The 18,332-nt window shown below is 41.2% G+C and overlaps 1 protein-coding gene across 8 annotated transcripts in view; it reads right to left on the bottom strand.

The window, feature by feature from the left end:
* Window positions 1-18,332, bottom strand: part of LOC124355304 (protein grainyhead) — a 299,632-nt gene that overhangs the window by 42,139 nt on the left and 239,161 nt on the right. For all 8 annotated transcript variants that reach the window (XM_046806387.1, XM_046806391.1, XM_046806392.1 and 5 more), the window contains 2 exons: window positions 15,294-15,456; window positions 892-1,003 (listed from right to left, as the gene is read on the bottom strand). In XM_046806387.1, coding sequence (XP_046662343.1) covers window positions 892-1,003; window positions 15,294-15,456 — 275 coding nt within the window. The remainder of the gene's footprint in view (window positions 1-891; window positions 1,004-15,293; window positions 15,457-18,332) is intronic.

Raw genomic sequence — 18,332 nt, 5'->3', positions numbered from 1 at the left:
CGGATTCTATTCGCTCCAAGTCAAACAAGTGAAAATTGTCGGTTGGTGGATAAGATTAAAATAATAATCTTTGAACGCAGTATAGCGTTGGAACTGGTCATTGTGAATATAACACGAGATTTATATATGATTGTTGGCGCGCACGCACGCACTGACGCACACACGAGCGCGGGCGCAGGTGGATACCATCTAAATTATAGCATCACGTTTTTTAATAGTCTGTGGTCCGCCGCGCAGATGGGCTATCTCCAATTGAGAACAAAGGGGATATTTGGTGTAGGCTATTGTTTGATTGTTATAAGGATAGCTCTATTGTTCTAATATCCTGGCCTTTATCGGCTCTAGCCGTTGTTAATCCAGACGATTTTATTGCTGTTCGAGTAGAGGCTGTTGGTTATTGAAGTCTACTGTTCGCAAATAAGAGTAAATCGAACACTTTGCAAAATGATTGCACAAGAAGACAACCAGGTTATGGTTGCAATTTTTGTAAGAGGAATTTACATGATTTGTGTCTAGTAAGAGATCATTATGTTCCCACTTTGCTCACTACATCATTAAGAACGAAGTGGAAATCCCTTGTAGCAAGGTAGATACTTAGAAACTATGATATTCATGAGTACCATTATATTCCTAGTTTGCTCGCTACACAATCAAGGAGGAAGTGGAAATCTCTTGTAGCAGGGTTGATAGTTAGAATCTATGATATTCCTGAGTACCATTATATTTCTACTTTGCTCGCTACACCATCAGGAGGAAGTGGAAATCTCTTGTAGCAGGGTTGATAGTTAAAACCTATGATATTCCTGAGTGCATGTGATAGTTTGTGAAGTTTTATTCAATTGTAACACTCACTAAGGTGTTTAAAATATGAGGAAACAGTTGAGGACCTACCGGCATCCAGTATCCTCTGTTTTACGCTGTGTTGCCTTCCGTGCCAGAACTGCCAAGCCTTGATCTCATCTTCCGGACTCTTTTCCTCTCGGAACATCAGCATGACTATGCTCTGAAACAGAGATTAGAGAGGTCAAAGATTAATGCAGGTTTTGGAACAGTGGGTAACAAATATTACTAAACATCACATCAAAATCATCCGGTAGAAAGAAAACGTGGGATACAAACACTGCAACACTAAACCAGAAACAAATTTAAGAATTCTCCAGTCATTTATGCGCACATTGTATTGAAAAGAATGACAAACAATAACAAGCAAATCATTGTATTTGTGTTTTAACTGAGCACACAAAGATAATCAATACAATAGCAAAAATTCCTTAACAGTAATGAACTTTTCCTACTTTTAGTCTATAAATGGCAGCCTAATATTATTAAGTTGTTTCGTTTATATTCTCAAATCCACATAGCAACTCGTGTTTCAAGTTGAATACAAAAGATTCTGAGACACAATGTGAATTGTAATGTATTACATAAAATCCACTAAATATACATGAAATACAGTTGGTTTAAGAGTAAAAAATGGTATTTGCAGAATTTGTTAGAAATGTTATAATGATGAGAAGTAATCAAACTATTGATATAGAAGAAAGAGTAAACGAAAATCATGAGAGGTCTGTTGAAAATTGCTGGAAAAATCCTTCAGTGCATGATACAATTTGCAAGAGGAAAGAACTGGAAATATTAAGATTCCGTGTGATCGTAATAACCGCAAATGAACCACACCAAACACGGAAAGAAAGCGAATAACATAAACAACGCACAAGAAAATAATCCTGGAGTCGTACCAACAACGGCGGCGACGACTCACCTTAATCGAAGCTACTAATGAAACCAAACAGAAAACATTCAATTAAACAGTGGATCTAAAAAGCAAACGAGAAGCCATCAATTAAAATGATTGCTTTAACAAGAGCGCGTTGGTGTGCGCTGGTTAGTGGACATTACTAATTAGCAAATGGTCGTTACTCGCTAATAGCGACTGCCGCGACCCTGTAACGACGACCACGGGCTTGTCTTCGTGTCCGAGGGACCATTGTTGGCAAACGTGGGAGATTCGAGAGCGACTACTGGAACCACGCGCCTTGCTGTGGTCATCGGTGCATCGCCAACGTCTTGTGTAAACAGAACCTCAGACCAAAACAAATTATTTTGAGTGTTTTAATTTATGTATACTATTTCATTGTCGAACTGTTGCCTTATAATGAAGAAACTTGGAATTGGACACGCTTCGTTGGACTTGTTGGACAAGCTTCATTGGATTTGTTGATAAAGTTCTACAAAACGTTATTTATTCACTTTCTTTTAAAATAAATACCTTTTCAGATATTTTAGTTTAAATATTTTAAAATGGCCACCAGTGTGAAATTGTATTTGCAAATTCGACCAAACATTTTTCATTAATAGATCCTGTCAAATTAAAGAGTTCACTAAAATTTGGTTACAGTTGGTTGATTAGTCTTTAAAATGTGAGTTAAAAACCACACAAAGAGGAAAACTTGTTTGCTGCGTTTGATGTATTGCTTCATTTCAAGCAAGGAGCAATATGCTAAAATCCTTGTAGGTATTTTTTACAGTTGGTATATTCTCTTTCAAACAAAACAGCAAACGGATTTACACGAAGCCTCTAACCTTGTCACGCATCATCATTAGGGTCAAGATCGAAACCCTTCTTAATGTCCGTGTACAACCGGACGAGTGTTTGATAGAGTGTCCACTCTAACATGAATGTCCACTCTAAATGAATGAACACTAACAAGACCTTCGGGTAGTTAGATATAATGGAGGTGAACACTGCAACTAGATGTTAAGTTTTATATATAAAGAACACATTCATGAATCACTAAATTATATTTTATTCGATTTCCTAAGAGAACTTAAAATTGAGGTTGAAGAATTAGGCTACAGAGTAGAGTTAACGAACGGGCGTATCCTCAAGATACAATCAAGCTACGCCACTTGCTTCAAGAACCGTGGAACTGTCACATCCAAGATCAGACTCTCCGAGGTGGCCATCCGCTCATCCGTTTCTACCTCGGCCTGATCAGATCCTTATCGACAACAGACGGTTGAGACGGTCAGATACCATTCGTCCGGAGATTTCAAATCTAGAGACCTTTCACTAGTTATTGAAACACATCCTCGATGTCGTCAGATCCTCATCATGATTGATTCATGGCTCACATCGTCCGCTGGATGAAGCGAGGAACTTCCTAGACGAACGATTAGGAAGTCATTCGTAAACGGATTGTCGGAGAGTATTATTTTATAGAAAACTACAGTATATTTCTCAATTGAAGTGTTCACCTTTCCAGAGCCTGCATAATGTAAATTCGTGACTACTATAAAACACCCAAGCAATCAGTACTAACGAATCGGTTACCATAATTGCACGACAACAATATGTAACAAGTAGGGGAATCAAGGTACGAACATATAGCGTGAAGGTTACCTCTGTTTTAAGTAATAATATTCAACAATAATTGCCCGATTCTCCCATCGCCGATACGATCGCATCCTTGGCGAAGTACGCACGCAACTGTCCAATAGCGTAATAGCACTCGCAGGCGGCGTCAAGGAAACAACACAGCCTTCTAGTGGTGTTGCTGGCAACAAAAGAATTGGAGCCTGTATCATCACTTAGTCCGAAACTAACGAGCAATCGTGTTCCTAAAAAGTGAATGATTCTTGGTCGAGGATTTGGCCGTGAATGGTGTCGAATCCGATGGAAATAGGATGTTTATTAGTGGTACAAGATAATTGTCCGCGTAACTAATGATGATGAGGGTTTTGATTTCATCAACATATAGAATCTCAGCGACGAAGGATCCCGGAATTGATGGAGATGTATGATGGCAGAGCTCCCACGTCGTACTTTTCTGATGGGATACGATTACTCTCCTAAGCTGCAATTTCGTCCGAGCAATGCAGTCATCCGAATCTACCGGACTTCTACAATGGGATAACATGCACTTCCTGGGGATGTTCTGCACACCGGTGGTCACCCGGTAACGGAGCAGCTGTGCTCTGGGAGATGATTTACACGACCGCAACTACCCATCAAGCGCTAACCGCGGCTCTAAATCACCCGACTTTCATGATTCACCGTGTTTATTCGTCAAACACCCGACCCTCGACTCTGACAGACGAGAGACTTCGGCTGATTGAATCTGATGGCTACCACCGTACACCGTCCACCGCCACCACAGGGCATTGTGACCTGCTGTGTGACCTGCAATCAGCCGCTGAGAAGTCGAATGTTTATTGCTCTAAGCCGAGAAAGCTCTACACGATAATCGTTACCGGACTGGATTATGATTTCATTTGAAATTATAACCTCTAAAATTCTAATCGTAAATTATCGGAAAGTAGACTATATTTTAAAATTAGAAAATGACCACAGAATATCGAATGGTGTATATGCAAATTGGATAAACAATGAAAATTAACACTATTTTGAATGCAAGGTTAATATTTTTAAAGATATCATCTAATAATAAACCACTGTCGTGGACTTAAAACTGGCTAAAAATGTAGAAGTCACAGTGGATCCCAAATTGAATCAACCCAACGGATACAATTAGGAAATGACCACAGAATATCTAATATTGTATATGCCAGTTGGGTAAACAATTAAAAGTAACACTATTATGAATGTAGGGTTAGTGTTTTCAATGATATAACTAATACTAAAACACAGCCATGGATTTAAACTAGCTAAAACATGTTGAAGTCACAGTGGATCCCACATTGAATCAACGGATACAATTAGAAAATGATCACAGAATATATATTGTATATGCCAGTTGGGTAAACAATGAAAAGTAACACTATATTGAATGTAGGGTTAGTGTTTTTCAAGATATCATCTAAGACCACTAAAAATTCAATTATGACCACACCCCTGGAGTTAAAACTAGCTAAACAATGTAGAAGTCACAGTGGATCCCACATTGAATCCACGGATAGTACGTGACTTGTGATACTATTTGATATCCGAGTTCTTCAACGAACGGCGACATAGACGGAAATCCAGCTGCAGATGGTGCCCAAGCCCAGGCATCGCACAACATTCCGAACAATAAACGTTTGATTGGGCGACTCCAGGAATGCCGAGGGTTATGTTTTCCTGCGTTCTTCGAACCGAAGATACTTGCTCGGAGTATGACGGTTGTAATTGCGACAAAGTACGTGCCCTGAATCATTGCCGGGGAAAAAGCCTTGACTTTCCTCTGTGATTAATGAGAGATCGAAAAAATAATTGACAGCAAATAAAGTACGTTCGATGAACGACGTTTTCCCCAGGAATCATTAAAATCGTCATATAATAAGGACCAACTACTACCAATAGTGCAATCGCACTTCTTCCCTTTTATATGTAAGACTCAACAAAAAATTAAAGAACTAGTGTTTGATTTTGTGTGCAATCTAATATAATATCAGTTGTGTGCAATCGAGGTTTTTTAGCGATATTGTGATTTCAAACCACAGAAAAGGTTATTAGACTAATCGACGTATATTATACATTATTTTAATGACGAGCGTAGAACAGAAAAACACTAGAGGAAAATTAACATCAATGAAAGATTATCCAGTGGTAGTAACTTGTTAGAATTCAAGGTCAGTGTTGGTCAGCCATAGAAAATGAAACATTTAACAATCTAATTACTGTTTAAGTCTGTAATGACTGATCTAGTAGACAAGAACACACTGAACAGAATAAAGTTAGAAAAGAGGGAATTTTATTTGAAATTATTCATTCTATTTGAATTTGAGTTGAAGGAAGTTGACGCAAAATTGTCAATGCAGTTTGAAGAGAAAATTCCAACTAAGCAAGGGTTCATCAATACGTGTTTTTGTATTAATTCCAAGTAAATGACAGAAATTTTTGGAAAAGCAACACTAGTATTATTTCAACTAAAAGTGAAACAGTCTTTTTAAGAATTTTGACTAGTGATTATGTCTAAAGAGACAATTGAAGGTTCCAACATTGCTCTCGCCATCGTCTTTCCTCACATCCACCCACGAGTTGGCCGCAAAACTTTACCGCTTCTTAAACTTCTCGGACGTCAAGACTTCAAAAAGGTCGGGGAATCAAGGTGCCACTTTTTCAACTTAATCATACTCCTGGGTGTAGCGAGCTGGACTCGACCTCGCGTCTAATGCCAACTATTAGCCTCAGCCGGGCTGATGCGCCACTGTCGTTTTGACACTATTATTACAGTTCTGGCGGCCGACACACGTGTTATTATTGATGATGGGATGTTTGATTGTTGCCGGTCGGAACAGATTTCTACCGCGGTATTTGCATAAAAGGAGAAAGTGCTCGGACCGCGGCAGGTCTGCAAGTTAAGTATTAGGAGTTACAAGCAATTACAAGTGACGTGAAAGTTCCGCTACCGCTGGACAGTGTACTTTAGTTATTTACAAGCGGCACACCGTCTGTTACAAGCCGTGCTGGAGTTATCGCGAGGTGTAGCTGCCTCCCTGGGGATCACGCAACCGTCCTTCTTCAGACCTCTTCGGCCATCTCCATCGTAAGCTGAGGCGTGGAACAGACGATCAAAACTAACCGACTAATCGAGTGATAAAGCTCTTCCTTTCTACGATTACTCTAAAAGTGACTTCAACAGCACTTGTTGAGCATAATCCGTGCTTTTATATGAGCACGCCGCCGAATGACATGAATGCCGTCTTCGAATTGTGTCTTTAGCTAGGGTTGGCTTTCCAAAGTGGTCAACATGGTTGGGACCACAAAATGTATGAATTTCAGTTTCCTGCCTGCTGACCTGTCGGTAATTATTGGGCAATTTAATGGATTTTATGATTTTACATCAGCTTCAGCAACATCTGTTGTTGAAAATTTGAAGGCGTTTAATGGATAATTATCTTACTTATTTATGGTCGTGATTCGCAGAACCTCAAATACCAATATTTCCAGAATGAGCGACAATGTACTATTCCCAAAACCTCCCTTAGAGTCTTACATACTCTTGGGGATAATTGGATATAGGGCTACTACATTCACAAAAACGGCAATCAACAACAATAGAAGTAAAAAGGTAATCGTTGAGGCGAGTTTGGCAAAATGAATCCTTAGCTCAAAGAGGCACATTAGGCCCAATAATAACAGAGTAGCCATGCAAGCTGGGTAATGGGGGTTTTTATGAGCAAAAGCGGGGTAGAGAGCATTGACCTGTGTAGTTGGCGGCCAACCAAAACCTAAAGACGATTTATACTGCGGACTCCGACGGCAGCAGCGGCGGGCGCAGATTTGTTGGATAAATGAGTGTGGAAGACAAGTGGGTATCTTGCATGCGAGCTGGCTTTTTGTTGCTGCACGGAGGCTAACTACGCATGCCTTCGATCCTCCTTCGTTGGTCGGACGAGCCATTCTAAACAGCCCTTCCCACTTGCAAGTGTCTATACAACGCTTAAATTTAAAATTTAGAAACTAACACAGTAAAGTTAAGGAAACAGGATTCTTCCGGACATTTACCAAAGTTCAATGAAAAAATCAGTAACACTACGTTTCGAGATATGCAATCTGATCTCTTCTTCAGGTACATAACTAACCTAACACATCATTTAGCTATTTACCTGAAGAAGAGATCAGTTTACAGATCTCGAAACGTAGTGTTAATGATTTTTTTGTATCACTGAACTATGGCAAATGTCCGGAGAAATTCTGTTTCCTACACAATCCTTCCATCGTCAAAAATAAACTTCAAACAAAGAACAGTAAAATGGAAATATTTATCCATGCAGTGAGTTACAAGTTAACTTAGTTAACTGAATGATGAAATAAAACGGATTATGCACTGAGGTTTCTTTGCATCAATAGCACACTTTTTACCCAACTTACGGAAATTTATTTTTTCCTTCTTATCCTTTTCTGCTATGTTATGCAGAAACTGCGATTAACCATTCGTTTTGTGACAATATTAAGGTAACGAAACAGTAACGGAATTTTACGGTGTAGCGGAAGCAGTATTTCACGATTACCGAACAACAGCTTCCTCGTGACAAGAGTAGGACTCTTATTCATAAAAAAGTTCTGAGATGCGTGGTCGTCCACTTTACACGGAACGTTAAATAAAATCAGTCCTAAAAGCCTTCGCTCTTAACGAACCGACGAGAAACCGCGTTAAAACGTCGAATCGGAAGAGAAACTGTCCTCCCTCATGCATACAAATCACACCAACGCCGCAGCGCGCCATCGTGTCGCCGTTCCCACGAAGGTTTATATAACCCGCGGTGTATATTAACAGTAAACCGTGGGTCCGCATAACACGGTCCATCAGTTACCTCTCAGTGCCGGTGTCCGGGCTTCTTAAGCAGTTGATTGACCCGTCACGGTGCCCCCCGCTGCGAGTAATTACTGGCCGACGTTTCGGACAGCGTTCACCGAACTTCATCAGGTGAAACATCAGCGCACGATGTTATGTCGACGTCAACCCGCGGACCACCGAACCGAGCGAGTTATGGAACGTATTTCACCGCTCGAGCCGCCAACGACGTCGACGGAATCAGCTGGAGATAAATTGGAGTGGTTTTCTTCGACTTTTTGGACTAGGCATATTGCCGTCCGGACACGGAGGTATCGTTAAAAAAATAACGGGACTGCTCTATCGTCGTTCTTAGAATTTCAAGACGAACATTGTTTTAAGCTGAAGAAAACAATTCGAACGGAGGTCGCCACTCCGGACTAAAACACGAGATGCTTGTAGGATTCCTGGAGCCCGTCAGAGAATATCTTAGCAGGTGAAATCACCCGAGCTCGAGTATTACGTGTTGTGGAGGAATTCGAGCACCGCGGTGTCGTCGGATTCCCACAGTTCAGATGCCGATGGCTCGATAAGGTGTTATCAGAGTGACTTCTACAGCGGCGTCCTTGGCCGAAACCGGCAACTCGATAGCGTTGTGCGGCGTAATACGAGACTCGGCCCGACCACCTGTCGCGGCCTGGGCGAGGGTATTATCTTCGGCTGGTGGAGCCGAGGCCGCGAGTCGGGGAAAGGGGTGAGTTGGAGTGAAGGGGTGGCATCGCTCTACCCAAGACGGTACGAAGTCGCTGAGTTTCCTTCCCTAAATAAATAGTCAATAATTCACACTGAAATGTGTGTTAAACATTTATATTTTTTAACTACCACTTTGGTTGAACATATACTTAAAAGTATGAGTGACAATCGTTTTCATGGAACGAATTACATGCTTAAATGCTTGGCTTAGAAGAACGAAGGGAATCTGCTGTAATACTAATATCTGGAGAAGCAGGTAGCTTATAGATAGAGGTTGGCGACAGTTTCCACTGACATGCTTCATAAACCTTGCAAACAGTCCAGAAGAGGAGTTTCTATCACATTCTCATCAATGGTAGCTCCTTCCCTGCTCCAGACTATGGTGGCACTGTCAAGGCAACTGCCGATCAAAGATCTATACAGTACACCTACACTGAACTGTTGAGTCAAAATACCTGCCTTTCGAACGGCTATAGAATCGTTCTATACGGGTTTCATGCCTCCATTCATAGGTTGCTAAACCTTCTTGGGCTTTTTACCACCGCCATATACTAAGAAGGTAACAAGACGGGAGAAAGTCGACTGGTGACATTCCTGGAGAACCTGAAGGCTGATGCTCGTTGCTACACGGGTAGATTAGTCATGCCCGTGAGCTTTGTAAAGTAAACCATCTCAATCTCCGGTGTGAGTGTCAGTAATGACAAACTTGAGGTCAATCAAGGGTCATTTTTTATCGGGACTGTAACCCATATCCTGGGACCGCGTGATCAGCCAGCCCCACTTCCCTGAAACGCTACCCAGTAACTGGACACGCCGTTTCCAATCCTCGAAAAATAGTTTTTGCCCCACGCCAGAGATTTTTTACCGTGTCGAATTATTGAAATTTAAGCCCATCCGAGTGGTCGAGGGTTTGGGTTTAGGTTTACGTGTACGTGTCTGCGGTCGGTGTCATAATATTGGGCCGGTTCCCCTGCAGTTGCAAGATTACAGCACTTTCTACTACCGGGGCCTGCTCATCTTTGGCGGCCCTAGAGGGCTGGAGTCCTTGACTTTCTTGTGCCGTACGAGTCAGTGAAAGTTCAATTCCACAAGAACTGTCTCAACAAAATGTAATTAACAATAAATAAAAGAAAATAGATTTAAACAATCAATGTCAATTAGTATAAACGAACAAATCTATACTTCACAACCTATAAATACTTTACTGGAAGGACGTCTCTATTGGAAGCATAGAAAAAGAATCGTTTGTTAAAGTTGCCATACCTTCTAAACCTCACCACTTCTACTTTCTCACGTGGACTTTTTTTCTCACAATCTTTGAAAGACAGGAAACAATATAAATCTGGTGAAAACTACTGTAAAATGGAGATCAGAGTAAACATTAGATCTTAAGAGATATACGCAAAGACAGGAAAAGGGGAATCGATTTTATAGCCTGAGCTTCAAACAAGCCGCTCCGCTGAAGTTTGTAATTCTGCACCATTACCATTCCTCAAGCTGAACTAGCAATCACTTAAGTCCACGACTTCTGTACGGCCCGCGGTAGCTCTAATGTGATGCTAATAGCCGCCGACATTATGCTGAATTGTCCTCGGAACTGCTACATTTCCTGTGCTGTACCGAATGTCGATCGGTCGATAATTGCTCGAAAAGTATCTCGGAGTCGGCAGACTCAGATAGAGCCGACAGAACATCGCGTCCGGTCGTCGGGATCAAGAGAGATACTATTATCCCGTGCAGCTTCCATCCGGCGACTTCGTCATTATACTCATTAACTTTTTCAATCGGCCGATCAATCATACAATTACTTTAAAAAAGAGTCTCGGATTTGGCAGTCGCGGCACGTCCAGCTAATGGCGACCTGACCACGCATAGCGATGAGCGAGAGACCGCCGGGCCTCTTGTCCGCCTGGGCTCGCGTGTTTTGTATTCAGCCGGTCGCCGATAACGTTGGGATTTCGAAAATTAATGAAAATCTCCAGTTAAGGATCTAATGGCTGCATTCCATTATCGGAAAGCTTTTATCAAGGAATTCGCGTCTACGGAAACGACTTCAGTCATGCCTCGTTAAAGTCTCCTGACCGAACGGCAGTTTTTTGGTGATTTTTATATAGAAGTTTTACCGAGTGGCGTACAGGTTTCTGGTAAGGCAGTAAATTTGTCTAATGGCAGATGTTTAAGAGAAACCAAAGTTTTTTTATTCATGTGAAACTTCTAGACTACTAAGAACAATTGCATAAATCCGGTTATCTCCTTCGGACCATTGAACTCAACTGGAATTAAAACGGAGCCATTGATAAACATCAAGCAGAAATGCAAACAATTGCATCTTTAATTATATCGGATGTCAGACTTTAAGAACCGCGTTACCTGCTGGGGGCAGAGCGTTATGACGCAATGGTGACGGACAAAAACCGTACCTGTAATCGTTGCAAATTATCGGGATATGTAGAGAAAGCCTGGATCGCGGATTCCTGAAGCATTGTCCTTCGGGGAATAAAGAACGTAATGGCGGCCGGCGCGGTTGACATTCTGAGAGGCTCCAGGATAGACGTGACAAGCGTCTCATACCAGCGACCGCCGCCATCTTGTGTTAATGTCCGCGTTAATTAGTGGCTATCGGTGTAAGGCTGGCGTACTGGAACCTGCAGATGGAGGGATTTCGATGGCGACATCAGATTAACTGAGGGATTTGTCTCCTCTCACAGCGTCACTGTGGCTCTGTGACGGAGAAACGTCGTCTCGATGAAGGAGTAATCGTCCTTACAGGATATGTCACAAAAGCGAGGGCGGAACACTAAAATGACTTATTTTGCAGGTCTTTGTACATATCACAAAAGGTAGTAAATAGATAGGAAATTGGCTGTTTTAGGAATTTGTCAAAGAATTCCTCGGGTAAAGTCAAAATTAAAGTTGACAAGAGAAAAGTAGACCTCCAATATTTAAGAAGATAGATGCTCGAAGACTTCATCGGCAGAATAATTTCACCGTTCTAAGTCTCTTAGCAGCTATTTGTTTAAGTTTCCTGTTAGGCCTGGAACTTTCGTCAATTTAAGGCAACTTGCAGAATCTCAAATGGTGATAGCGTGTCGAGAGATGTAATCCAGTTGTGGAGTGGAACCCTTGTTGATTCAGAAGTAGGGTCGGGGATCTGCAAGATGCAGGATGCGTGGCTGTTGACATTCCGCGGGACCTGCGACTCGAGAATGTGGCCATACAGAGAGGAGTCTCTCGCCATAACGCTATGTATGAACCTCCTGGACACCATTTGCATTTAGTTGAGGCGACATTAATCAGCTGGCAGCGTCTGCGGAAGGAAACGAGTGAAAAAACTGCAACTGGCAATTAAAATCTGTCGTACACAAGTAACGACGGCAACAAGAAGAGTGAAGTCTTACTTGGGCCTTTCTGACATTGTAACCCTCACCAGAATCTAAAATTGTCAGCACAAACAAGAGAAATGTTTTCCATTTTTTGCGTCGGTGATGGGAAACTATAATTTGCTGAGACTTGATTAGTACATAAACAAGGTATTGTGTTCTGAGCAGTCGGTGTTTTGAAACATCTCTCTTCTTATCAGATAGTTATAGAGGATTAATACGCAGATGATAATGAGTGTATAGGTAAAATATAAATCGATTTCTCTAAGTAAATGCACAAGAAAACACAAAAAATAATACGATAATGTTCAGTGAAATAAAAATGTTATTTATATTCATTATTTACTGTTCCACACATACAACGTCAATTTCTTAGCAGATTGCTGCACATAAGCGAGAATGTTTTAAGCTATTTCTATTCTATGTTACTATATTAACAAGCACCGAACCATTTGTATTGCAGTGGTAGTTTTTTTTATATGTAAAGACTTATGTTAAATGTACAACGTCTTCGCAAAATTTTGTATAGAACCAATTTAATAACCATCAAATTGAAAAAAGTGAAAATACACTTATGACTTATTAGAGAAAAATTTAAATAAGTGTCACCGAAGCGACTGTTTACATGGAACGATCCGAAGGCTAGTCTTATTACTATTATTGCAGCACTAGCAAATTCTATTGGCCAGTCCTATTAGGTAATCTCAATGACACATTGAGCTTTGTATTTCCTTTGATTAAAATGATGCAACTTACACTGTTTATAAATTATATCTTAATTATGCAAGACAAGAGATAAATACGTACATTCCACACATATAAACGCACGTACGCACTCAAGTTTTATTTAGTAAATATTAATAAGCACTCTAAACAGTACCCAGCTTCTCCAAAATCGTTCCAAGTAAAACTACAAAATTAAAACTTATTTACAACGTAATAATTATTAATAAAAAGCATGAGGTCCCTCATAATGGGATTTCTCGGCCCTCAGCGAGAGAAGATATTGCATCGATTACCTGCGGTCACGGCCCGGCTACCGATTACGATCGGGAGTTTATCTCCCAGCGTTATCTTTATTAATTACGCTCGCTTCGCTCGTATTTCGGCCGCCGATTGGAAGAGGACGTGTACGGAAATCGGGGAGGAGCTGGCCTTAATGAAACATACTGTGTTATTCCTTCGTTCTGAAAGCAAGCCCGTCTGCAGCCACGGTCTTTAAATCCAAGAAAGAAACAAACACAGTCTTGTGCCATTGGTGAGTTAGTGCTGCCCCAGAATAACGTACCGCAACAAGTTGTTCAATCATTTTACTTATATAGTTTAATTCTTATGGGTTGAATCATTAAAACACCAGGAAGACCATGATTATCAATACTATAAATGTCGATACTTCAATAACGATAATTGGTCGATAATTAGTTGTACACTAGAAATTATTATTTGATCATTATAACAATAATTATTGGTTGAGTAGTGTTTAATAAACGCAGGCTTTGCCCTGATCTTCTGCACCATTTAGATTAAGGATATACAAAGTTGAGTACCGATTGGGGGGGGATTGGGGGGGTTCAGGGAATCGTGCCTAACCAGAACCCTTACTATATTGGTCTAGGTGTTGCCCAGAAGGTAGTATTGTGTATGTACATGCCTAAGTTTGGCAATAGATCTGTGAAAAAGTGCACTAAATTTCAAATTCCGTCTTCAGTAAAAGACTAAACCAAAGTTTGGGAAGGATGATGCGTCAAGGATTAAGTATTTCATGAATCTCAAGATTGGCAGTAATTGGCAAAAATGATCATTTGTTCTTGGCCATCTTAAGATTTCTTCGCATGTCACTAACATCTTGATCTATCGTCACACGGAATGGTGCGCTTCACTAGAACACTAAACTGTCTTCACTACAGGGAATCAGGCATTTGGAACAACACCAGAAGCAGAGTCGATACCGGAGAACAAAAACTGTGGAGTGTCTGCACGTCTGCGACGGCTTCCAGATGAGAGTCTTCCAGGCTGCCGAGGCTCTGATTTAATTCCTGCGGACATTTCAGGGATTCCGTAGTTGGTCAATCTCATCAGTATGTGGTCTATGTGGGTTTCCTTATCTTTCAACGCCTTATAGAGCGCGCGCGCGCGTCCGTGCGTGCGTGCGAGTGTCGGGACGGTTTTCACAGGCGGTTTATGGCGAGAAGATCCGACACGCGCTCGACATATGCTTTCCTTGTAAGTCGTAAAGTACGACTGAGAACCACCTTTTGCTGGAAGCGTGAAAGAAAAAGTCGAGCGAAATAAAGGGCATCTGGGTATTTCTGTTTATAGTTTGTTACTTTCCAGTTTGATTTCCAATGCAGAAAGATGACAGAAGGACTAATTTTAGAGGGAAAAAAAAGATTCGATGAGATGGGTTTCAACATTATATTAAAGAAATGAGAGTTCAAAATCCATGGTAGCTTCGAAAATAAAAATAAGTATATTTAGCTAGAACGAATCTATTGAATACATTAATCTCTGCTGAAGATTTTGAAATTTGAAAAATTTACAGCTTTGTAAAAAGTGGACAGTCTCAAAATTGTTTTGAAGATGGACTCTAAGGTCAATTGTGGTTCTTCGATTTACATCAACGGAACGTCAAAGTTCTTCCACAATATTACGAATTAATCTAGACGAAAGGGATGGCCGTTTCATCTGGACTGAACATCCAGTTGCCGGCGTTAAAGATTTAAAAATCATTGCATTTGCAGTTCCAAAATCTAATCTTTCCAGATACTTTATCGACCAGTACTGAGATAACGCGAACATCTGTTTCCTTACTTCTTGGTTGACTAGGGTCCACTCTGCCTCACAACAGAAGCCAATGATTTAAAGGAGACAAAACCAGTGATAACCGAAGAGTAGGTGAATGAAAAGAGACGAGTTGAGGAAACCGGTTGGTTGGGCCTACCTTGACGGTCTGCGCCTTGAGGGGCTTGTCGGGATCCGGTACGTACTCCATGGAGATCCCGTAGAACTGGCCCTTGTTGATGTAGGTGACTCGGTCGTCCTCGCGCCTCTGGTTCGTGGAGATAGGTGTCTCCAGGTGGTAGCGGAACCCGTACTGGTTGTACCTGTGGGCAGAGGAGGCACTCGGTCAGTTATCTGCAAGGGGAACTCACTTTATATCTGGTCAATTATTTGCAAGGAGAACTCACCTTCTATCTGGTCAATTATCTGCAAGGAGAACTCACCTTCTATCTGGTCAGTTATCTGCAAGAGGAACTCACCTTCTATCTGGTCAGTTATCTGCAAGGGGAACTCACCTTCTATCTGGTCAGTTATCTGCAAGGGGAATTCACCTTCTATATGGTCAGTTATCTGCAAGGGGAACTCACCTTCTATTTGTCAACCTTTCGGGTTGTGTGTAATGGTAACAAGCAATTCATCACATGACACCTTGGTATGTACGAGTACATTTTCTAAATCTCTCATTGATTGTTATTGTATATTTTTGTATTGCATGCTTTTCACTCTGCCTGCCAATTATTTAAGCAATCAAAATATTTAAGAAATAAATTAGAAACTGTACAAATGATCACACAAGAAATCGCTTTTACTTTTACCATTTTCCTTATATATTAACGGCATATTAATAATACCTGCTATTAGATTGTTGACAAAAATATTAACATAAAAACGACGGTCCATATATTGTATCCCATTTAATTTTTTTATATCGATCCTTATAGGGTCTATAATAATAAAAGACAGAATAAAAACAACCTTTATAATGTCTTCACATAAACCATAATGGGAAAGGTGTAAAGTTCGCGTGTGATGTGCATGTATAGTATTCCTCAGAAGAGCTCTCACATCTATAAAAGAGAAGGTAATTGCAATTGTTGCAATAAAAGTCTTATATTATTCACTGAACGCAATAGTAAACGATTGCATAAAATACCAGCAAATAGCTATTGCGAGCCGTATATGCTCATTATAATAATGAGGAACTGTGCAGTTCACCCAACAAATTAGGTTTTGGGTTTTGATACCACACTTCACGAACAGTATATTTAAAAATTTGAGTCACACTTGACCGTAAACTAAATAGAGTTAAAATTAATCAACCTTTTTCACAGTGCAAACCTTCGTTGGAGGCCGAACTAGAAATCATACTCATTCTAACACCAGGATTTAACGACGAATTGTGTTCTCTACAATGAAATATATATGATATTTTGCAATAGCTTTCACAGTTGTCAAAAATGGCATCAACATGAAAATTTGATTAATAAAAAGTAAAAGTAAAGTAAAGATGTCTTATTTTAGCAGGAGAAGATGGAGCTAAGAAGCCCTCTCTAACACTTAACCTGCGGACCAACGGCTTAATGGTGACTTCCGAACCACCACCAATGGCCGGGCAGGCGGGCTGTTTGCAAGGACACCCATCCAAGCAGCAGCCACGCTCGATGTTGCTTGATCCGGTTATCTTGCGATAACCAAGTGATAATTCAAGCACAGCCACGCTCGTCGTTGCTCGTCGTTGCTTGATCCAGTTATCTTGCGATAACCATTGTAGTACCCGCTACATTACGCCGTTGGCCCCTAGATTTTTAATTTTTTTAGCAATTTTCACCGAAATAAATTTTCCATTAATAATGTGATGTATTTTGTTACATTGTCGATATTTTAATCGTAAAATATAGTCAAATTTTGATATCTCGCCAATTTTCAGGATGGTCAACGATTAGAACGGCCATACAATGTACTGTATTGCCCATTCATTGTTTGAAGTTCGTTTTTGACGATGGAAGGACTGTGAAGGAAACAGGTTTTTTTCCGGACATTTGCCATTGTTCAATGATACAAAAAAATTAGATAAGACTACGTTTCGAGATCTGAAATCTGTTCTCTTCTTAGGTAAATAACTAACTTAACTTATTTTTTCCCACTGTATTTCCCAGTTTTTGATTGGGGAAAGTAGTTCTAGAGGAGTTGGCGAGGCGCACCCCGGAAACCGACAGCCCATAACAATGCCGAAACTCGAAATGCGCAGCCCACCCACCCGAGTGGGCGCGAATAAAAGGGAAACTGTCGCCCGAGGTATGTGGAACAAGGCGGATGGTCAGGCGGACTTGACCCCTGGAAGTAGTCCGGCCGGGGTCCCACACCTCGGACCTCGGATTACGCGTGATTTACCGCGTGCCACACGCCAGACCCGCGCCGGCCGCGGTGCACTAACGCGGAGAAAGCCCCGTATACCCGCCACCGTGCTAATCGCACCGCCATCATTTATCCGCGAAATAATGTCTCAAGGTCAGACTGGACGTGAATTTACTGCGATACTATCTACAACGATCCCATTCCACGCAGTGAAATCTGCTCAGTCCGGAATACTTAATTTTACGTCCGGAAAGACACCTGTTAGACTGATTTAAGGTTTAGAGAAACGGCGGAGGTGTTCCCGCCCTAGTTACACCCGAGAGCAGGAAAGAAGACCGTCGTGGTCCGGCCAATAGTGGCACAGTGTCGGCGTACTCTTTTTGTGTAAACAATATAGAATAGTCAATTACTTATCCATAATTCGGGCGAACAGAATCGGTTTATATAGCTCTGAAAGATAAAAAAACGTCAAGATGCGAAGTGGAGGACCGTACGGACCACGCCCTCAACGGCCTTCTCTCCTGCACTCTAGAATAATTACTGGCAAAATGCTTTGCTCCCCGATATAAATCTGCTAATTTTTGTGGATTTTGCTCGTTGAGAGGATCGTCCTACCTCGAGGAATTTGAGGTAACCTCAGTAGGCTGACCAACTGAACGTCGTTAAAATAACCATAAACCCAGGACACTCTGCAGGCGATGTCCGGGATGGTGTAAAGATCCCGACGCGATACACTGTTTATCTCGGGACAGAATTCTGGCGATGGCGGCGGATACCGGTTAAATCAAGGACATTCCCAGCTCTGTGCCCGGTGCCTCCTCCAAAAAGTAAAAAAGCCGAAACA

The sequence above is a fragment of the Homalodisca vitripennis genome, chromosome 2, assembly GCF_021130785.1.
Source record: "Homalodisca vitripennis isolate AUS2020 chromosome 2, UT_GWSS_2.1, whole genome shotgun sequence".
NCBI classification, from domain to species: domain Eukaryota; kingdom Metazoa; phylum Arthropoda; class Insecta; order Hemiptera; family Cicadellidae; genus Homalodisca; species Homalodisca vitripennis.
The sequence above is the reverse complement of the archived record's forward strand: the minus strand, read 5'-3'. Positions and strand labels throughout refer to the sequence as shown.